Source organism: Cyrtonyx montezumae, unplaced genomic scaffold (genome assembly GCF_038088225.1).
Source record: "Cyrtonyx montezumae isolate F1298 unplaced genomic scaffold, pur_monq_1.0 scaffold_8, whole genome shotgun sequence".
NCBI classification, from domain to species: domain Eukaryota; kingdom Metazoa; phylum Chordata; class Aves; order Galliformes; family Odontophoridae; genus Cyrtonyx; species Cyrtonyx montezumae.
The window spans coordinates 102917047-102936587 of record NW_027072089.1 but is presented as its reverse complement, the minus strand read 5'-3'; the positions used below and the strand labels follow the sequence as shown (position 1 = coordinate 102936587).

Sequence of the window (19541 nt, the reverse complement as noted above, 5' to 3'; positions counted from 1 at the left end):
TATCTGTCTATTTTTCTTACTCCAATAACTGTTCCAGTCTTAACATCTATCCCATCAGCTTGCTGTTCTTTTATTACTGAGTGCCAGTAATGATGGCTTTTGTTGTTCTATTATATAGCTTTACCAGATTTCTCTGCGTCAGTGAAATATGACAATCTCTTATTCAGTTTATTCAACACTCAAGATTTTGCAAAATTTTAAATGGAAGGAATTCCCAAATAAAATTATTAGTAGTGTTTAGTTATCTATTTTTTGAGATTGTGTTATAGGTAAGTGATTTTTTTTAAACCTGGTAGTGTCAAAACTTCTGTAACCTTTTTTCTTGTTGTTAATTAGGTTGTGTGGACACAGAGGAAGCTGACATTTATTTTTTGATTGATGGCTCTGGCAGCACATATCCATCTGACTTCAAGGACATGAAAACATTCATGAATGAGATTATCAGAGTATTCCCAGTTGGAGCTACCAGTGTTCGCTTTGGCGTGGTTCAGTATGCATCTGAGTCAAAGACAGAAATCGTAATTGGCCAGCACAACCAAATGATGGGGTTAACAGAGGCAATTGAGAATATTGATCAAATTGGTGGAGGTATCAGAACTGGAAATGCCTTAAGGTCTATGAATAGTCTGTTCAAAATTGCTTATAGGGAAAATGTTCCACAGATCCTGATAGTGATTACACGTGGTACATCTGAAGACAGAGTGAATCAAGCAGCAAGAGAGCTGAGAGAACAAGGAATCACTATCTATGCCATAGGCATCAAGGATGCTGTTCAACAAGAGTTGGAGGAAATAGCAGAGGCAAAAAATAGAATGTTTTTTGTAAACGACTTTGATTCTCTGAAACATATTAAACGTGAAATTGTGCAAGAAGTCTGCTCAACAAATGGTAAGAGCACCTCTTAAGCCTAGTCTCTTCCAAACAGCTAGTGCTAGAATGTGTTCATACAGCTTTGGTTATTCTGAAAGTGATATTGCTGTGTACCAGAAATAGAGATTTGTATGTGGGTGATCTCAGACTTGGCTGTGTCAAGGCTAGATAACCTTTCAAGATACAAATTTTACCCGTCACCAAGCACAATAAAACAAGGCTAAATAGCAGAAGTCAAAATTCTTCAAGTAAGAAAGTGCCCTAGAGTAAATACCTAAGTACTTGCATATTGCCATGTCTTGAACCCAATTTGTGAGAACAGACACAGGACCCAGTGATAATTGCCTGCAGTCTAATCTCAGGATACTTATGGTTCTGAATAGATGAATAGTCTGATCATTGCAGAATGCTGTCTTTTATGAAGAGATGAATTCATATTATTCAACTTATGAGTCAGAGTATGGTTTTCTGACATGTGCAGACTACTCTTACCCAGGGGTTTACAGATCTTACCATACAACATACTAACTTGGAGGAAGCTGACTATATCAATGGCAAAATTCTTTCTCTTAAAACTGCGAGATGGAGAAAGGATCTCCAGCACTCTCCAGCCTTCTTTAATTTGTTAGCAATTAAGCTTCTTGTTCAATGTCTTCAGCATACCTGTGGAGGACATTTATCTGCCCATTCTGTCACTTACAGCTTTTTTTTTTTTTGCTTTGATACAGCTAACATGTTAAAAGTGCAGGTGAGATTTGTGATTTTTAGCCTACTCCTTTTTTTCTTTATTTCTTAGTCTGTAAAAATGTGAGAGCTGATATTGTTTTCCTCGTGGATAGCTCAAACAGTATTCGTCCAGCTGAATTTCAGAAGATAAAGGATTTCATGCAGTCATTTGTCACCAAGGTAAATGTTGGGCTTGATAATGTTCGGATTGGCTTGCTTCAGTTCAGCTCTGAAATAAGAGAAGAGTTCCAACTGGACAGATACAGCACCATAGTTGATGTGCAGAGAGCCATTCAAGAAATGCAGCAGATAAAATTGGGAACTCTGACTGGGAAAGCACTGACCTTTGCTGCCTCTTACTTTGATCAACCTAGAGGAGGGCGTCCTGAATTGAAACAGTACTTGATAGTGATCACTGATGGAGAAGCCCAGGATTCAGTAAAAAACCCATCCAGAGCCATACGAGACAAAGGTATCACTATATATGCCATTGACATGCTCCAAGCCAACAGTTCACAACTTGTGGAGATTACTGGTGCTCAAGACAAAGTGTTCTTTGAGAGTGAAATTAACTTCTCTGAAAAGCAGATTCTCTTTGAAATTTGTAATCTGCAGAAGTGTAAGTAGCAATGATAAACTCTCTCTGTTCATTCTCTTTTGTTACTTGTTCCTTTTTTCTTTCCTGTTAATTCTTTGTAAAGGAAGGTTTTGCTTTCCGTGTTCATAGTGGAGTTTAAATCTGTCCCCCCCCCTATATGATACACACTGTCAATGAAGTGAAATGTAGTATAAGAACCTATGTTCTTTTTTGCAGGTTGTAATGTCATTCATTTCCTTATAAGCAAGGAAATAAATATTTCTCTTTTCTGTAAAAACACCTAAGCCTTGTTTTTAGGCTTCCTTAGTGTCTCTACACTTACAGCTGGAACATGAGAACAGAAATTCCTATACAACGTTTTGAAGGAGATTCAGGGTTGAGGGAGAGAGACAGAATTATAACCTTCTTTCTTTTTCTTTTCTTTCCACTAACAGTGTGCAAGAGAGCAGAAACTGCTGATATCATGTTTGTAGTACATGGATCATCTGGTGTTACAGATCTACAGTTCAGAAGCATACTTCGGCTTGTAGAAGCAGTCGTTAACAACTCAGTGGTTGGAAAGGACAAAGTTCAGTTTGGTGCTTTGGTCTATAGCTCCAGTCCAGAGGTGCAGTTTTCATTGAATTCATATGCATCCAAGTCTCAGATTAGAGAAGCGGTATTCGGCTTGAAGCCTCTGTCAGGCCAACCTTTCACAGCAAGAGCTTTGAGCTTTGCCAGGCAGAGATTTGGTATGAACTATGGTGGACGTGCATCATCTCTTGCTGTCACTAGAATCCTTGTTCTCATTACTGATGAACCAACAGCGCCGTCAGATAGAGACAACCTTCCCATGGCTATAAGAGCTTTGAATGAAGATAGAATCATCTTAATTGCTGTTGGAGTGAGCAAAGCAAGCAGAGAAGAACTTGAAGAGATCACTGGAGGTCAAGAAAGATTATTCTTTGCACAGAGCTATGATGCACTGGAAAACATACATGAAAACCTTGCTCACATAGTGTGTGAAAAATCTAAGCCAGGTAAAGATGACTTTTGAACAGATCCACTAGGTTTTTTTTGTACAAATGCAAAGTGTCCAAAGCAAAGATAAGTATTAAATATTTTCTATGGACGTAATAGGAGAATGAGTGGAAGTCTGGAAAGAGTTCTATGCTTAAAATACAGCACATGTGAAGATGCAGTCACAAAAGTTACCTCCTACTGATGGTCTTCCATCAACTGTTTTAAAGGAGTTGCTTACACTGGTGGAGGCAAATGTCTTTTAAATCCTTGCAACTATTTTTCATTCACTTGTTAGTCTGTTAGACGTAGGCAGCTGTCTCACTATACAAAGTATATATCCTGAAGAAGAGTATTAAATTTTAAAGATGTAGAAGTTTACATGTGTTAAAACAAATATTTCACCACACTAAGATGTGCTTAAGAGGTTCAAATGCCACCATGTATGCAAAACTGTAGTAAAAGCATGAAGAGCCATAACAAACGTGTACAAAAATTTTGCTAAAACTCCATAGAACCTGTACTTAGTGGAAGTGTGGCCCTTGCTGACAAATGTATATGGTGGCTGTTTCCACCTGCCCTTTGTAGAATGGCTCATCACTTCCTGGTATATCTCTTCTGAAATGCTTTGTGATTAGAGAAGGACCTAGTGTGTGAGAAGATTGATGTCGGATAGATGACAGGTAGATGATGTCCTTGCATATCCTCTCTGTGAACAGCTTTTCTGACTAAAGGCTTACACTGAAGAGAACAAGAAAAAAGTTAAGGAGTGCCAAGATTGTTCCTCACTAATTGTTTTGTTGTTTTTGTGTTGTGTCCCATCCTTGCTTTTTCCCTAAGTTTGCAGCAGTCATGTGGCAGACCTGATATTCTTGATAGATGGATCAGAAAGTATATCAGAAAATAGTTTTTCCATCATGAAGGCCTTCATGAAAGATGTTGTGGACAATTTTGTTATTTCTAGGGACAAAGTACGAGTTGGGGTAGTCCAATACAGTCAAGAACCCCAGAAAGAATTTTACCTCAATGAATTCTTTAGTGACACCATTATAAAGGAACAAATAAACAGAATTGAGCAACTGAAGTCTTCTACATTCACTGGCAAAGGACTGAGGTTTGTCCAGAGTCTTTTTGAGCATCCTAATGGAGGCCGCAAGAACCAAGGAGTTTTGCAGAACCTTATTGTGATTACGAACGGGTACTCTGCTGACAGAGTGGATGATGCAGCAATTGTTTTGAGAAATAATGGGATACATGTGTTTGCAGTTGGAGTTGGGATTGTAAACTCTTTTGAGCTGCTTCGAATAGCTGGCAACGCAAGGAGAGTGTTCACAGTGGAGAACTTTGATGCACTGAAAATGGTCAAGAGCACTATTATCAATGAGATCTGTGAACCTGAAGACCCAGCTAACCAGGGTAAGCAGCATAAATCTACTGTTGAGTATGTAACAGTGAATATTTATATGGCCACATGCAATCCCAAGCATGCTGGGGTGCAGTACCCACTGTTTTACCAAATAACTCTGTGTAGGTTACTCAGTTTTGTAACTATCAAGATTTGCACCTTTCTTCAGACAAGAACTACTATGTCTTAAGCTATGGTAAATGATTTCTGTGGTTAGACATTGCTTCAAATCTAGCATTCACATTCATCATTCCTCAGCATCTGAGAAGAGACAGGGCAGATGTGCCTTTGATGTCCTAATTGCAAGAGAAAAAACAGATGATTGTGATATTTGAAAAAGAGCCATTCAAAAAACCTGAGCCACCTACAGCTAAATATTACCATCTTGTTCCAATGGAAGTGTTGGTAGCATCTGTTGACAAAAATTAAGACCTACAGAGGTACTGTGGAGAGGTTGTGGGGGGGAAATCCATACACAATTAGAAAAAAACACTGTTCCCTGAAATATTGATGGCCTTTATAGACCAACTGTTCTCTAAATCTTGAAATCAGATAGACAAGCTCACAGCCTCTGGCTAATGGTCAACCTCACACCTCTGAATGAGGTGTTTTTGTGTGTGTGTGTATATACACACACACACGTATATACACACAACTTTTTAATCATTTTTAAGAGAAATATTTTCTTGCTGTGGACTAAACAGAAACACTACTCTGAGGCCAGATTTTGTAGCTGTAAAAGTTCAGTGATTGTGACCTTGTACACTGAAAGGTTTTTGTACTGCTTAGAAGTAAACCATACTTTTCAGAGGGCAGATTGTACCACAAGCGGGAGTATTGAAATATAACAATTTATACTCTGAGATGAAATTATTTCTGAATTTATTTAAACAGCTGAAACATATTCATCTTTCCTGGGGTTTTTCTCCCTGCTTCTGTAATGACTAAAACAGATTTTACTTTTAATTTCTGTTGTAAGCTCTTTTTGTGTACTATTTGCATTGTTTTCTTTTATTACATACCCTTGGCTCCCCCTACAAACAAAGCTATGAATGACAAAACTGCAATGAAATTTATATGGCATATTTGTCCATAAGAATTAGCCCAAATTAGAGAACATAAAAAACAACCTTGTGTTTAAGAACTAGTGGGTGAAAAAGAAATTATGGAAACTTTCCACATAAAATTACATGCCTCAGACTTCCTTGCATGTGTTCTATGACAGACAGTAGTGCATCTAGGGACACAGAATAAAATCCAGCATGACAAATAAAGAATCAATGTACAGGAGAAATGAGCTGAATACTTTGGCTGCTTTGATAGGGCAAGATGATTTTGGTGGAGGAATTAATCACGTTGCAATATTTGCTGTTGTTATCAGGAGCTATGCAATCAATTCTGTAGCTGAGGTAGCCTTCACAGCACAGTAGTTATCAGACATTGAACATAAGAGATTCTACCACTATCACTTTTATTTCTTTGGTCTGTATTTGTATGTATTGTCTGATTTTTGTGACAAAATGATAAAGCACAGTCAGCTATCAAGCTTCACGTTTTAATTGGAATATGTGTTGCATATTCTCTGTTGGTAGCAAGGCTTATCAAAATATTTGCAAGATTAAGCACTCTGAGGCCATTTGACAGCAGAAGAGTAACACTGAGAACAGGGAACTGTTTTGCATTTGGATGTGTACATCTGTAAATAAGATCAGTCCTTAATATCTGCTAGTTCATGTAGCCCTGATAGACTATTAGATTTTTCTGAAAATATAAAATACCATCTCACTGATTCTGACCTCTGATTTTAAATCTATCATGTTGAATTTTGTTCCTCTCCATCAATCCTGTGTCTTAGTTTCAGCTGGGATGGAGTTTTCTTGTTTTTGTTTTTTTTACTTCATAGTGTATGGTATGATGCTGTGTTTTGATTTTAGCAGAGAAACAGTGTTGATAACGCACCAATTTGTTGCAGAGCATTGCTGTGCCTGTTTCAGTTTTCTCAGCTTTTCCTACTGTCCTGCCAGCAAGGGGCTGAGTGAGAACAAGGAACTGGGAGGGGACAGAATCAGGACAGCTGATCTAAACTGTCCAAAGGGGTGTATTCTATACATCTTACATAACGTAAAAGGAAAGTCTGAAAAAGGGGAGAGTACACTGGATGGCCTACTACTGCTTGGGAACTAGGTGGGCATCAGTCAGAGTATGGTTAGAAATTGCTTGTACATCACATATTTACATACATACATACATATATATATATATATATATATATATATATATATATATAGTTGTACTGAGTATAATCTTTTTTTTTCTTTTTTTTTTTCTCCTCCTTTTCTCTATCTTAGTTTTCATTTCAACCCATGTGTTCTACTATGTTGTTTGTTTCTGATTCTGTCCCCTGTTCCATTGGGATGGGGAGCAGTGTAGTGCTTAGCTGTCTGAGTTAAACCACAGTACTATGATGAATGACAAATATCATAAATAATGTATGCTTACAGTTTCCCATTTCTTTTACTTGCTTCACAGATTGCAATGTAGATCTTTCTATAGCAATTGATATTTCAAGTCGTATACAGTCAGCATCTTCACTGCTTCTGAAACAGAAAATGCAAACATTCCTCCCCAAGCTTTTACTCCAGATGAGATCTCTTCCAAGTATCAGCTGTAATGCTGGCTCTCCAGTCAACATCAGGTTCAAATTCCAAGTATTGGCACAGACCAAGCAATTCCTCTTTGACTCTGATTTTGAGGACTATAATGAAGAGATCATACAGAAGTTCTTAGATGCACAAACAGTGGTGGATACTTACCTGAATGCAGACTTCTTACAGGCAGTTCAGGAGAAGTTCTTTAGTGCAACCTCTTCTAAAGTGAAGGTAACTTAATGGCATGAATATACACAATGGAAAATTACGTGTTTTAAATTTTGCTGGCTCTGATGCTGATTATTCCAGGGAAACAAAGGGTGGCTAAGGAACTGATGAACCAGGAATTGGTGAACATGAAGGCTTGACCTAGTCTCTTCTGAAATGAAAGGATTCATTCCATTTAAATGAAAGAGAGACCTCAGGGGAGTGTTTCAGGATCATTACCTTTATTTTTAATAAGGCGCTGACTCACTAGAATTCTGAGCATATCCTGTAGTGGCTGTTTGAGCATTTCTACTTTCTAAGATCTCCATGCAGGAAGAACTTCCTAGTGAGGATCAATAGTCTTGCCTTTGCAAAAATGCATCAGGAACTTACCACTTGAACCTTATTTTAACATTTGTGAGGTAGACACTTTAATCTGGAATGAAAAAGCTGTATTATTACAAATTTCTCTGCTTTGAGATAAAATTTGGCACCCTATGTTTTTTCAGCATTTGCAAAGGTGTGACTTACCAACTTAAGATGTAGTTTTCTGCATGTTTAATATTTTTTCCAAAGATTTCTTAAAAGGTCATTTTGCTATGAATGAAGAATTTGAGCACATGAAGCTTGCCTTTACCATATGTAGAAAATTTGCCCTTAACTGAAGTAGTTCTCTAGAGTTTGCAGTGGAACCAAGTGTAGGAAATGTAAAATAAAAAAGATAGGAAGAATGGAGCTCTAGCTGTATTTATCTACTTGTTGGTCAGAGTTTAGGAGGTTTTAAAGCCATTATCACTTGGAGCAGGACACTGTATACCAATTCATCCTCTTTCTGGGAAATGTAATCCACTGGATGAGTGGGGCCTGAGAAGGATTTATCTTGATTTGGAGGAGAAAGGTGAGGCTCTTTTTCTATCATATATGTCTCAAGTCTACACAAGGTAGAATTTTAACTATCTCATAGCTAGTTTTCAATGCAAACTGTACTTTTCGATATTGACATAGCTTTCAATATTTCTTCTCAAGTGATTCAGTGGTACTTTCTTTACTGACAGGTTCTGTTAGTATTTTCAGATGGGCTGGATGATTCATTGGAAGATCTCAGAAAAGCAGCCGATGCCTTTCGCCTCAAAGGTATAACAGCACTGCATCAGTGCTTTGGCCCTGAGGCCCAATGTATTGCTCTGCTACTATAAATTTTCTAATATAGGATTTATTGCACTCATAGTATTACTCAGAAGTCACTGGGAGAGTGCTTGCTTCTCCATGTGAACCTGTGTTCATGATGTTCAGAATAATTGTGTGTTCCAGGGCATTCACAAGGGTTTTTCATCTTTATTTGGATTCTTGAGCTAATCTCTTTAATATATTAAATGAAAACTGATACTCCTAATATTTAGAAAAAAATATTTTTTATCCTGTGTATTATTATTTCCTGGGTTTGGTCTGTGTCAGGATCTTCTGCACTGCTGACTTAAAGTGTAAACAAAACAGAGTCTGGTTTTACGCATAGGGCAAACACTTAGCTTCCTAAAGAACCTTAGGATTAACTCCGAAAAGATATGACTCTCAGTACAAGACACTTTCCTTTTATTGTGTTCCTGTGTCTTGTACCTTTCTATAGCTGTACATCAGAAGCTGTTGATTAGAGCCCTTTTTGTCACACCCGTGTTACAAGATTCCCTCTGCCTTAAATGCAAGTGGTAGAAAAAGTGAAAAGCAAGGAAACAAGTTTCCAACTAAGAGGAAGAGGGGAGCAGAGATTTCCACAGAGAAATGGCATTAGAGGAAGGGAAAAACTGAAACTGACTTTACTTCAAACTACTGTTTGATAGAAAGGCCAAAGTTGTGTCTACAGTAAGAAAATTTTAATGAACAATTAAAGTATGTGATGGAAATTACAATTCTCTTGTGAGGTATACTGATTTTATCAACAGAACATTCCTGTCAACAGGAAAGATCAAACAAATGGAAAATGGAGGAGTTCTGAAATCTATTTGTGCAGATATGTAATTTAGTAGGTAAATGCAGACAGATCATCGGAGCTTAGCTCCCAACTGAGAAAGTAGCTTGAGCAAACCTTAATTTCCCCTTCCCACACTTAGTCCTTTTGGTTGATAAATGTTGACAAAAACATTTCTGGAGTACAGGGAGCCTAAGACAATCCTGATTTCTGGAATGCAGTTAGAGCAGCTACTTTTACTGACAAGTATATGAGATGTTAAGCTCAACTCTGACACATGTTTCTGTTCAGGTTCTGAGGTTAGCTCTTGAGCAGAAGCAGAAGTTCAGTCTGACAGCTGGGATGAGAAGTTAACTGGAAAATTAACTGTCTTAATTTTTATCTCATATGTTGTTCCTAATGTTTTTAACGTAATGCAGAATATAAGTTTTAGAGGATGCTATTATTCAGGATCATGTTGTTGATTAAATTATGTAATTCAGGCTTTCACAAACTTCTATCTACACTTATTTTGAAGGTCTTGATGCACTTCTCTTAGTTGGCTTGGACAATACTCAGAACTTGACTGTACTTCGTGAAATAGAGTTTGGCAGAGGTTTTGGGTACAATGAACCTTTGAGTGTTGGATTTCCAGAGATTGCAAGCATCTTGCAGAGAAACCTTGTAAGTCCTTTTGTTATATGAACAAAAGGGAGAAGCAGTCGTTGTTTTGTAATTTATTGTGCATAAATGTTACGCTAATTGTCATTTTTTTTTCAGGATACCGTTGCAGAAAGAAAATGCTGTAATGTTGTTTGTAAATGCCTTGGAGAAATTGGTGATCATGGTGGCTGGGGAAATCCTGGGAAGAAGGTAGGATAGCTATGATAAACAAAAGAATTGCTTTATTTTTTCAATATGTCTTTGTATTTTGTAGTAATTCAAAGCATGCATTCAGGTGCCAATAACCCCTGCCACTAGAACAGATGAAGATCAAATATGTAATGTAATTTCTCTACTCCATGTTGCTATTACAAAAGTCTTTTTGTAATGAAAATCATCCAGATACATAAATATCATTAAGCACTCTTCTTCACAGAGCTTAGCAGAAAATAGAGAAGGATTTCAAAATGATTTCTGATTAACCAAGAGTGTTTTTAGCTAATTGTGAATAAGATACTGGAAACTGCCAAACTGAGAATAGAAAATAATAATCCTTCTTCTCTAGGTACAAGACTCTTGTGCCTGACCAATACAGCACAAATTTACAATATTTCCTTTAAGCTTTTATATTGTCTCTTTTACAATCTGTTTTAAATATTGCAGACTTCTTCACTTTTACAGTATTCTAGTGGATCTTGTTATTATGGCTTTTAGTATATATAGTCTCTATTTGTCTATTATTACTTTCATTTCATTATTTCTTCTTGTTCTGGGAACACACTAAATAACTTGTCTTTGTATTTTATGATCTTCAATTATCTGGTTGCATTTAAATCTGTTTTTACTTATCAACTTAGCAAAGGTGTAGTCTTATAACACTGATTTCTTCCATTATTCTTGTTGATGTTCTTACACCTGCTTTATTAAAATGTCTGAATTATAGTGCTCAGATAAAACAGTGTTCAGAATGTAGAAATAATTGTACTGCAGGTGGACAGACATGATGTCTTGGGTTGTACAGCTTCCAGTTTTTTTAAAACATTCTTCTGTGGTGCAAATTTGTTTTTATTTGTAGAAGCACTGTTCTAGTTTCTCTGCAATAGACACATAAATATTTGTACATTACATAGAATTATATACATTTAACCTGAGGCTATGAGGTTTGCATCACTTCAAATACAAAGTTTCAGTATTCACCAAGTCATCTTAAACTATCACAAAATCTTTGTCCTAACAAATTTTTCCCCTCCTTGTGTTTTTCATTTCACCTTAGAATTTCCTTATAGTACAGTACTTCCTCTTCAAAACGGTGACGATACTTAATTTGATCAAGTAACCCATGAAGCTTTGTTAGTCCATTAGTCAGTTTCCTGAAATAGTGTTTTGAACCTTATATTGAGTGTTACTTTACTGATTTATTTTTTTCTTCCACAACAATGTTGAGTATGCAGAACTCTGTGTGGAGTGGATGTATCAGTGTAGTTGGTGGAGCCTGCTCTCTCCAGCTTAACTGGATCTGTTTTTTGAGAAAATGTTTCTTCCTGCCTGGGCTGAGTAATCTGATGCAAATGAACTCAGTGTGCTTGGAGAAGTGTTCTCTTATATTCCTGTCTTTCAGGGAAGTACAGGTTACAGAGGATCACCTGGCCATCCTGGTGAGGAAGGTGGGATGGTAAGTAAACATTCTTTCCTTCTAAGATAGTGTTTATCGGTGTCTGAACCTGTCTGCACTTAATCACTCAGTCTTATTGATACTAACCTAAAATGTGTTTGAGCAATGGGCATCTAAAGGCAAATATATGAACTTGATTCTATGTGCACCTCCACTTTAAGAAGTAATAGCTTCTATTGTAGAAACAGAGTCAGGTAAAAATAATCAGAGATCTTACGTGGCATAGTTGTACTCTGATTTTCTGTGACAGATTGTGCTGATAATTCTTCTAGAAAAGACCATCCCATCCCTTCTTAGCATAACTGAATATCTTGTAATGATCTAACAGAGTTAAATTTGGTACTGTTTGGGTGTCTTTCTAAATCCTTTGTATTGTGCTGTTCCTGACATAGAGTTCTACATAATGTACATATGACAGAATTCAGTCCTTTGGGAGTATTTCTTCTTTTGCAGTCTAGAAACAAAAGAAATCTTGCAAAAATAGTGCACAATCTTTCAGTAGACTGGATGAGGTGATAGGATATGAATTTGAATTCTTACTTGAGTTGTATTGATTTGGTTTTTTTTTTTAAGTGAAAAGGTTCCAAATATTTTGAAGTAGGAAATATTTGAATTTTTTTTACCACAGTATTTTGATTTGAAAAATTCAAAGTCTTGTCTCTTTTGAAGTTATGAAGGGATCAAAACAATTTTCTTTAAGAAGTACAATAGGATAAGGACATTAAAACCTAAAAGAGGGTGGGTTTATATTAGACCTTAAGAATAAATTATTTACTATGGGGGTGAAAAGGTGCTGGAGCAGGCTGCCCAGAGAAGCTGTGGATGTCCCATCCCTGGAAGTGTTCAAGACCGAATTGGATGGGGCTTTTGGCAGATGGTAGTGGAAGGTGATCCCATTCATGTCAGGGGGCTGGGAACTAGCTGACCTTTAAGGTCCCTACCAACCAAAGCCTTTCTATTATTCTGTGATTCTTAAAAATTAAAATTCTACTTTTTTTAACATTTGGAGAATCTAGAATGATCTTATAGAGAAGATAAATTACAGAAATCTTGCTTCCAAATTTCCTGGTGCCTTTGTTTTTCTTTTCAGTACTGTGGAAGGATCTTAGAAACTGTCTCGGTCTTTCATATGTGAAACTTAAATGTGAATTTCACATTGTAAGTTTTCCCTAGTAAGGGCTAAATGTTTTTTTCAGCCATAAGACAAGAATTTTAAGCATCCAAAACATTTGAACGTAATAAATGCGTAACAGAAAGTGGGTAGTAGTCTACAATACAGGAGACGCCACAAAGAAGGGATAATGCTGGGCAGTTCTGGATTATAATGATGTATTATCCAGCTCAGGTTTTAGTTATAATGTGTCACATAGGCAATAGTCATGCCAAAAAGAAAGGTTCAAACTCCAGTTTTGTTCGTATTGTGTTATAACTCTGTGTTACCTCTGCCTAACTTAAGCTAGAGTGTGATCAACAGTGTACTTTTGCTAGTTCAGTGAGAGGCACATGTTTAATGAGTAAGGAAAGCAGAGAATCATCTGTTTTTCTGATCTTAGGATACCCAAGATTTTTTTTTTATTTGCTTGATAGTACCAGAGCTCCTGTTTCTTTGTTTATTTGTTTTTTTTCTTCTCATTTTACCTACTGTTGTGGTTTAACCTGGCAAGCAACTAAGCACTACAAAGCCTCCCCATTCCCATAGGAAGAGGGAGAGAACTGAGAAAAATTGAAGTAGAACTTGTGGTTTGAGATGAAAACTATTTACTAAGACAGAAAAAGAAAGAAAAAAATAATAATGATACTGATGCTCAATCAGTCCCTTGATAAGTGGCACTGCCCTCAACCAGCTCTCCCACAAGTTTTTGTTTCCTTGTTTGTTTGTTTTTACATTATGTCGTATGATAAAGAAAATATCCATGTCCAGTTCAGATCAGCTGTCCTGCTTATGTCCTCAATCAGCTCCTTGTGTCCACCTCAGCACCCTCATGGGTGATGTTATTCTGTCTTGCTTTAATCATATATAATTATTTAACCAGTAACCATCTCTATAACATTCCTTTTCACTTCTTAGGGGGACAGAGGTCCAGTTGGTTTCAACGGAACTCAGGGAGATAGGGGATGTGCAGGTGCCAGAGGCCGTAAGGCAAGTATGTCACTGCAGTGTTTCTTAATCTTGTTTTCTGCAAAACTGTTCTGTGCTGCTTTCCTGAGGCATGGATGGGGAGAGTAAGACCTCCAGTTGTAAAAGCATACAATTTTTGCTCTCCTTTTGAGAGGTACTTTGTATAACCAAAGCATGGTCAAGGGAGTTTGCTGACTCAGTTATTGCCAGTGTCTTTTCCATCACCAGCTTTGTATTGGCCTAAGGTAAAACTAAAAATCCTTATGGAATGGAAATAATTATGAAGGCTATGTACCATCTTCATAAAGGAAAGAGGTCAGTCTCCAAAGTGGCGCTTCAATAAGTGTTACAAACACTGAGTCCAGAGTGCCTCTTCACATCAGGTTGGTTTATCCTTCTGAAGATTGTCACCAAATTTCATCAGTGTTTCTTTTCAATTTTAGGGACCCAGGGGTTTTCAGGGAAATCAGGTATGTTTTTCCATGTGTAATGAGCATTTCCTTGAGGAGAATAGTGTTCTGCTTCATTTTAGTATGCTAACTTGTAAGATAAAAAAGATTTAACAAGATAGGAACAGGTTAAAAATAAAGTATTTCATGTGCAGTTAATATGATTGTTTAAGAATTGATATAAGTGTGAGCTGTTAGCCTTCTTCGCACTGAGAATTTAGGATGGTTGCAGTCATAATCAACCAAGTTCAATTTACAGGAAAGGAATTTATTCACTTGCTAGTTTAGTCCTCTGTCAAGGCCGTAACTCAGATCAGCCAAATATATTCCTTTTGTAGGAATAAAACCATGACAATATGCATGAAGAATTTTGAGGAAGTGGAAGAAAAGGGGGAGGGAAGATTTTAAGCAACGTTTATTGTGGATTTAGACAGTTTTTCACAGCTACTTTTCAATACCCAAACTTCTTACCAAACATTACTACTGATCTTGTAACTCTACTTAGCCTTTCAAACATACCTGTTCATCAAGTAAAGATCATTACCAATTTGTTAAGAAAATGTGTGTTCTGGAGGACAGTGATTAGAATGGCAATATCACAATTTAAATTGTATTGATTGCTTTAATGGAGAAAAATAGAACGCTCCTAGTAAAGATTTAAGAGCCTCAAAAAATCAGAAATTAATTGACTTTTAAACTTGAGAAACTGCACATGAGAAAATTCTGAACATGTTTTTTTGATACCACAGCTCTATTTGAAGTACTGTTCTCTACAGATTTTTTTAATCCTCATATATTTTTCTTCTATATAGCATTTTCTGCTCTGTTCCTTAAGATAATTTGTCCTTTAACTGTCTGAAACATTGTATTATAGGGAAGGCAGAGTACTTGCTTGTGATTTTGCTTCATTGAAGTTGAATTGTACAGTCAAGTTTGACTAATCAGGAGTACAAACCCTACTGAAGTCCAATGAAAATGTGTATGCTTCATTTTGCTGTGCTATTATATCCACTACTTTTTTTGTTTAACTAAAAATATTAAACTTTCAGAATATATAAAAAAGTGAATCCAGTATTGTTAACTTAGTCAAGCTGAGGCATTTTATTGAAGTCTGCAAGGCACTTTAGTGCAGCTATTGGGGGAAAAAATGCAATACAGAATAATTAATACAATAATGTTTGGAGAGATCTTTCTGAGTTAGCAATAGAGTGATGAAAAATTAAGACTTGAATAAGAGTTGATTGTTTACTTTTGCTTAGAATACTTATTCACAAAGTTCTTGTTTATTACATATCAATTTTTCCAAAATGAACAGCCATCTGATTTTTCTTGTACTGTATATAAATATATAGTCCCTGAGGAAAAAAAAAGTATTGATATTAATAACTAGGTGGTTTTAGAAATTCAGTTCAACAAAACAGTCAAAATTCAGCCTACAAAACAGTTGTACTGGTAGGCTCTGTCAGAATGAGGTCCATGCTCATTTAACTAGCACTTAGAATATCCTCTTGTGCCAAATTCAGTGACTTCTTGAATGGGATGTCAGCTTTCAGGGTAGTAAAATGACTGTGGTCTCAGCTAATTTCATTTCTTACGAATAACTTATAATTATTAAAATTATTAAGAATAAGTACATCACAGTTATTTTTTTATTTATATCCTGATAGATATACAGATATAGACAATATAGACAAGTGCTGTCTGTGAGGAAAGAGATGCTTCAAATTGTCCTTAAAATTGAATACATTACTTGTCCAGGTCTGAAAGACTGTGGAGCATGCATAAATGAAGTTATGTTCTCACAACTATCACTCTATTCAGAAGTCTTGTTCTTCATTTTTGCAGCAAGTTAACATCACAAACTCCCTCAGATCTGGATGGGTGTTCAGTGAGAAACTGAATTACATAAATGGTTTTGCAATGTGGTGAATCGATCCTGCAAAGAGAAGGGCAATGTGTATTTGCATAGGAACAAGGTTGCTATTTTGTTTTCTTTAGTCTCTTCTCCAAGATCAGACAGAAGCAGCCCTCCTACTTACATTTATAGCATTGTCTTTCAAGCTTGCAGTACAAGGCTACAATTAGTTTTGTGCTAATTGTACAGCTGCTACACTGATTCCACGAATACTTTGGCATAATACCCTCGGAAGTTTGGGTGATGTTAACCTTTTGAATAATATCACTTTAGATTGCAGATATCAGAACTGATCTTAATGGAAGCAAGCACCACCTTGCCAATACATTTAACGAAGACTTTTAACATGTCCCAAGCCCTAAGATAAATCTCAGAATTGTAGAATGCCCCAAGTTTGAAGGGATCCATAAGGATCATCAAGTCCAACTCATGGCTCACTCCTGTAATTATTCTTACTGTGGTTATTCTTTCTAGATTTTCAATATACCATTTGTAGTTATTAAATTATTTTTATAAACCCACAATGAAAACCTGTAAGCTTGTTATATTTTGGAATGTACATAGGTTTTGAAGGTCATGAAGTTGTGAAAAGCTGTATAACAAAGTACAACTTAAACTGTAGATCTCTTTGAGGATTTTAACAACTGTTATTAACTGTTTTAAAATATGAATTCCTTTAGAAGTTAATAGCTCTTTAAAAATTCCTAACTATTAGTTCTAAGTTGTAATTATTATTCTAAACTATTCTTGATGACCATTACTACACACTATTTTTTATTTTCAAGTTTCCTAAAGCAGAGTCATCACTTCTTCCCTGATAAAAGACACAAGCAAACTGATACTAATAGGATGGGCTTTTGTTTATTGTTGTAGGGTGAACATGGTGAGAGTGGATTTGATGGCATTGATGGAGAGCAGGTAATCTTTGTTTGAATCATGAAGTGCAACTAGAGAAACCTCTTTCAGTGTTCAAATGTTCAGATTTCTATGCTTTAAAGCTGAACAGAAATTCAGCTGTTTAGAAAGAAATTTAGTTGCTTGGAGTTGCATGTCTAATAGAAGTTGGATTCTTCCAGGCAGAATTTGAGAAGAACATTTATCAGAAAGAGCATCTGTTGTTTTTTTTAATTTCCTCTTTCTTTCTTCTTTGTGTGTTTAGGGAGAACCTGGTTCTCCTGGATCTCCTGGAGAGAAAGGCAGCCCTGGAAAACAGGTGAAGTATCCTTTATGAGATTTTATGAAAACATCTGTCTGAAGTGTAATGCTGTCTGTAATGCCCATGACTTGTTCTCTGATATGTTACAGTATCTAATACACATAGCTACCCATTCTCTACTGTGATGGCTCCTGTTGCCAATCTGTGTAGCACTTCTAACTTACATCTGTGTTCTCTTATCTGGCCTTCCTCTATCATGGATACTGTCTCTACATATGCCAAAATTTCTTGTATTCTTTTTATAACTTCAGGGCATAAAAGGCCCCACAGGAGAACCAGGTGAACGAGGAGAACCTGGTCTAAGAGGAGATCATGTAAGTGTATTTTTTTCATTTTCTTTATGCTGCTCCAATTTTGTGCCGCACCAATTTTCATGATGGAAGTGCCTGAGATATGATGTGGTACATAGTTTCAAGAGTTTTTCATGTTCCTAGATGGTGCAGTACTGTCCAAAAAATTTGATTCAGGAGTTCTGTACTCTTCAGTTGCTGATGGACTGGTCTGTTCTGATAATATTGCTTGGAAACAGATGTTTAAGCCTTCCATTTCTGCAAGGAATGTTTTATGCTTGTTCTTACTGTGAACAACATAACTCCTTTTGGAGATATTTATTTCTCCCCTGTGGTTTTCATTAAAAGAGGAATTTCTCAATCACATAAAACCCCTATTAACTGAATCTCGGTTAGAAATTTATACTGATGCAAAAGCAATTTGCTTCTTCGTGCTGCCATATCTTCTTTGTATGTTCCAGAGCTCCCTATATATGACTAAAATTTCAGTGGAGTCATTGTATTTATTGTATCACAACTTTAACTTCTCATATATATTTCAAAGATCTTTTTGTTTTCTGAAGAGTTAAGAATAATGTGATGACTCCTGTCTTCCAAAGCTTATGAAAGAAATCAGGTATCATGGTAACTTGGCTTCTTTGAGGGATCAGGATTTCATGTATGTCTAGCATCAGGTGGCTATATATAACTCCATTCTAATGTAACTTCATCTGAGAATCTTAGTTTAATTTATTCAAACAACCAAAACAGCTTCACATTTTAAGGGTTTGATTTGTTCCCCATTGGTAATAAATACTTTCACCTTTTTGCAAAAGATACCTGTGCAGAACTGCCTATCTAGTATTCTTACAAGCATATTCTTTTAAAATAGCCTGTATGCATTTCTTGATGGCTGCAGTGATTAATCTCATTAATCATATTTCCATATTTGACATCTATAAGTAGAGTAATAAAGGTGTGGTCACTGAAAATATTGAGTTTTCTACTTAACTTTTCCAGGGAGATCCTGGGATTGACAATAATATTGCTGGTCCTAAAGGTGAAAAAGGAAACCCAGCACGGCAGGTAGGCAAGTAATTCTGCATTGAAGAAGAATGAGAATTTGGATAATTGATAAGTTGTATTTCCTATCTAGTGACTAAGCAGCTCGCTTAAATTTGCCTTTAGTCTGTATCTGCAATGCATTATGCTTTAAAATGAGCTTGATATTAAAAACAAACAAAACAACAACAAAAAACCCACTAAAACTTTCTAGCAGCATGCAAGAAAATCCACTGTCTTTGAAAGTTTGATTCTACTTAAACAGGTAGCTGTGTGTATATACATCTATGCAAAATTTGCTGAAAGTAGTAGAAAAACTATGAAGGTCACTCCTCAGAGAATAATTGTGTTTTGATGACTTTTTTTGGCAACAAACCTCACTACTTGCTCTTTTTAAGTCCAGTGGAAAGATAATAGTCAATAAAAATGGTTTCACAAAAGCTTTGACAAAATGTCAACAATTAGTAACTGCTCAATTGAAAATTCAAAGCAAGCATGATCACTGTGGTTTGTAATTCCTTACTATAAATGATTTGCAAATACTGACTCAGCATTTAACATGATGCAACTGGTTGCAGTGAAATTGCTTAGGAGAAGAATCTAAGAAGGATCATAAAGAGAAGAATGTGTAATTACAAGAAAAAGAAACAGTGTTAAAAGTCTTGTTCATTGTTGTGTTTTGCAGGGAGAGCCAGGACCACATGGACTCCAAGGAGATCAGGGTTATGCTGGTCCTGATGTAAGAATAGTAATCAATTCAGAGCGGAATTAATTGATTCAA

The 19541-nt window shown here is 36.3% G+C and overlaps 1 protein-coding gene across 1 annotated transcript in view; it reads left to right on the top strand.

The window, feature by feature from the left end:
• Positions 1 to 19541, top strand: part of COL6A6 (collagen type VI alpha 6 chain) — a 59304-nt gene that overhangs the window by 23760 nt on the left and 16003 nt on the right. The window contains exons 6-21 of the mRNA XM_065752688.1: positions 337 to 888; positions 1667 to 2215; positions 2629 to 3213; positions 4034 to 4609; positions 7128 to 7477; positions 8509 to 8587; positions 9934 to 10079; positions 10176 to 10268; positions 11677 to 11730; positions 13799 to 13870; positions 14293 to 14319; positions 17087 to 17131; positions 17373 to 17426; positions 17681 to 17743; positions 18719 to 18784; positions 19446 to 19499. Of these exons, the coding sequence (XP_065608760.1) occupies positions 337 to 888; positions 1667 to 2215; positions 2629 to 3213; positions 4034 to 4609; positions 7128 to 7477; positions 8509 to 8587; positions 9934 to 10079; positions 10176 to 10268; positions 11677 to 11730; positions 13799 to 13870; positions 14293 to 14319; positions 17087 to 17131; positions 17373 to 17426; positions 17681 to 17743; positions 18719 to 18784; positions 19446 to 19499 (3365 nt within the window). The remainder of the gene's footprint in view (positions 1 to 336; positions 889 to 1666; positions 2216 to 2628; positions 3214 to 4033; positions 4610 to 7127; positions 7478 to 8508; positions 8588 to 9933; positions 10080 to 10175; positions 10269 to 11676; positions 11731 to 13798; positions 13871 to 14292; positions 14320 to 17086; positions 17132 to 17372; positions 17427 to 17680; positions 17744 to 18718; positions 18785 to 19445; positions 19500 to 19541) is intronic.